At 52.3% G+C, this 2,861-nt stretch overlaps 1 protein-coding gene across 4 annotated transcripts in view; it reads left to right on the top strand.

Annotated features, from left to right (window-relative positions):
• The first annotated feature begins 388 nt into the window (after positions 1–388).
• LOC113204127 (uncharacterized) overlaps positions 389–2,861 on the top strand; it is a 47,667-nt gene continuing 45,194 nt past the window's right edge. The window contains exons 1-2 of one of the 4 annotated variants that reach the window (XM_026419153.2): positions 389–627; positions 704–782. In XM_026419153.2, the coding sequence (XP_026274938.2) occupies positions 759–782 (24 nt within the window). In that variant the 5' untranslated portion in view covers positions 389–627; positions 704–758. The remainder of the gene's footprint in view (positions 628–703; positions 783–2,861) is intronic. The other 3 variants (XM_026419152.2, XM_052264699.1, XM_052264697.1) reach the window with 3 other exon arrangements.

Genomic DNA, 2,861 nt, shown 5'->3' with positions numbered 1-2,861 from the left:
CCCCACCCCGCGTCTCCCCGCGCCCTACGCGGAGACAGGGTTGGGCTGATCTACCTTTGTGCTGCTCCTTTAAAAGCTTCCGCCCGTGCTTTCTGAATCGCGACCTTTGCGGGGCTGGTCAGCTCATTCCTTCGTCTAAGGATTCGCCGTGGTTCCAGTGGCCGAGGTAGGCTATCCGTCCGTCGCGTTGTTGGCGCCACATGTGTCTCACACTCAACATCGCCGCTAATCTCACACATCGGCGCCCCGGATGGGGCGAGCGAGCGATCATGCTGCCCCTTCCCCCTTCCCATCCCCTCCCACACCCCACCACCCCTTCATAATCACAATATATCGCGCGTACTGACCCCCCCCGCCCCACCCGCTCATCTCCCAGTCATGATGTGCGCTCAATTTTATTTTCTGTAAAGCAGCATAAGATTTGAATCTTTTCTCTCGATAGTCGCCACGAATCAAGGTAGGATATTCTACCTCTGATATTCTGTGTTGGCATCACTGGACCTTGACGCTGGACGCTGGACTGGGCCCGGAAACAGACAGTTTCTTGTGGATCGGCGTCGTTACGCTGTGCTGCAAGCCTCTCGTGGACGTGGATTCTTGACCGGATCACAATCCGTTTTTTTCGAGGTGAACTTTTAAACATATCTTGAATGAGTTTTCCTATTGCAAATCAGAGCATCAAAGATTTTCAATCGTGTTTCAGGAAGCCAGTGGTCCAGTTGAAAGAGTCGTCTCGTTTTTGCTGCCTTTGTCGTATCATGGAAGTGATGGAAGTTAGCAAGGTAAGTTTCATTTGACGCGTCGTATCAATTGAAAGTGATGATACCCGTCACAAGCAAATGTCTTGTAGACTATGGAAGGTTACCTGCAACGACAAAGTGATAAAAAAAAGTATATGGCATTGGCAGAATGAGAATGAGAATGAGTTTTAGAGGTTAGGGTTCTATGGTGCTACATGATTGAGCCTGCTGGAGTGTTTGCATGTTCTGTTTCATTTCGAACGTCAACGACTCTCTTCACTCAGTTAACTTGGCTGAGTGATGGTTTAATCTAGCATTCATGCATCATAACATGAACGTAAATCAAAGTCCCTGTTCACATTGAACAATGTTTCAGACACTGTATTTTCTTAACACTTGAGTTATTTTCTTACATTTTCCTTCGTTATAGTTTTATATTTTGATTGGTGTTCAGATATCACCAACCCCATTTTTAAGTTCATCTCCATCGCCTTTGCACAAACCGTATTGTTCTACTGCTGTGTGTCTCGTATTTTGTTTGATTCGCTGTCGTCCGTCTGTTATGTGTGTCTCCCCCCTCAACAGGGAAGTCCCCTCCCCACTCCCTAAAAAAAAATCTTTTCAGTTTCTTTTGTGAGATTTGCATTTTGCGAACTTGTATTTTTCTGGCAATATAAATACGCACGCCGAATGAAAAAAAATAAAATAAAACTCCTCATTCAAGTAAATTTTGCACAAAAATTGCTCCAAAAGACGTTTAGGATCAGCGAGAGGATCAGTGACATCCACTTCTTATACAAATTTATTTTTGCCAATGTGAGCAGTTCGCTGTGTAGTGGGCTCGGAGCAATGCCCGGAATGCCCGGGGCCGAGTTGACGCCCGGGTGATTGACATGTCTCATTTCCGGGTGAGTTTTTATTAATTCTCTGCCCGGCAAACAGAAAGACGCACACGTGACCGCGCGGAGGGGAGCGCGAGTGAAAGGGAGTGTGACCGGGTGACCGGGGGTGGGTGGGGGCAGTGAAAGGCGTCCAGCCGAGAGCCGTCGGCCGTCCACAGCGAATCAACGTTATTGCACTGTATTCCCCGTACCACTGTACCCCTTAGCAGCTCCACTGTTTCCCGACCCGAGAGAGCCTCCCCGTACCCCAGGTGCCGGAGGCAGCTGTTTACTGAATCTCTTGTTCTTTTTTTTTACGGCGAGGCGGTGCGGGCTCCGCCGCCCCGACCATCGCGGGGCCCGCGGGGCTGCGGGGCTCAGCTGATGTGATGACACATTCAGAAGTCCAGCCGATCGAGCCGAGCGCTCGCGTTAGTTCCGCTGACGAACGCCCTGCCGCGCTGGGGAGCGCCACCGGCGCTAATCCCACATGCCATTCTATTGCATTAAGCAGACGATTCTTTTATCCTCTCTCTTTCACTCTGAGCCTCACACACACCCTCTCACTCTCCTCTCCCTTTTTTTTCACCCCCCCCCCTCTCTCCCTTCGTCACTCGCCCATTTTTTACTCCCGTTTGTTGGTACTCACGTGAAATTAAATTATTTGGAGGGGCGGCAGGCGGCGCGGGGGGCGTGCGTGCGGACCAATCGGGGGGAAGGGGGGTTGGGGCGTTAAAGGGTTGGCCGCGATTACAATCATCATTTCACGACACCAGCGAAGCCGAGGGAGTTGGGGCGGGGGAGGAGGGAGGGCGTCATCAAACGCGCAGCTCCGAAGCTGTTGCTGCGTTTGATGGAATACTATAGTGGTCCCAGAGATGGTATGAGCTAGTGCTACAGGGTGGGCGGCCTGGGCCAGCGGCCAGCGCGCGGACACCATCACGCACCCGTTCAGATCCACCCCACCCCGCGTCTCCCCGCGCCCTACGCGGAGGCAGGGTTGGGTTGATCTACCTTTGTGCTGCTCCTTTAAAAGCTTCCGCCCGTGCTTTCTGAATCGCGACCTTTGCGGGGCTGGTCAGCTCATTCCTTCGTCTAAGGATTCGCCGTGGTTCCAGTGGCCGAGGTAGGCTATCCGTCCGTGGCGTTGTTGGCGCCACATGTGTCTCACACTCAACATCGCCGCTAATCTCACACATCGGCGCCCCGGATGGGGCGAGCGAGCGATCATGCTGCCCCT

The sequence above is a fragment of the Frankliniella occidentalis genome, unplaced genomic scaffold (assembly GCF_000697945.3).
Source record: "Frankliniella occidentalis isolate FOCC.00 unplaced genomic scaffold, Focc_3.1 Scaffold21, whole genome shotgun sequence".
Classification (NCBI taxonomy): Eukaryota; Metazoa; Arthropoda; class Insecta; order Thysanoptera; family Thripidae; genus Frankliniella; species Frankliniella occidentalis.
The sequence above is the reverse complement of the archived record's forward strand: the minus strand, read 5'-3'. Positions and strand labels throughout refer to the sequence as shown.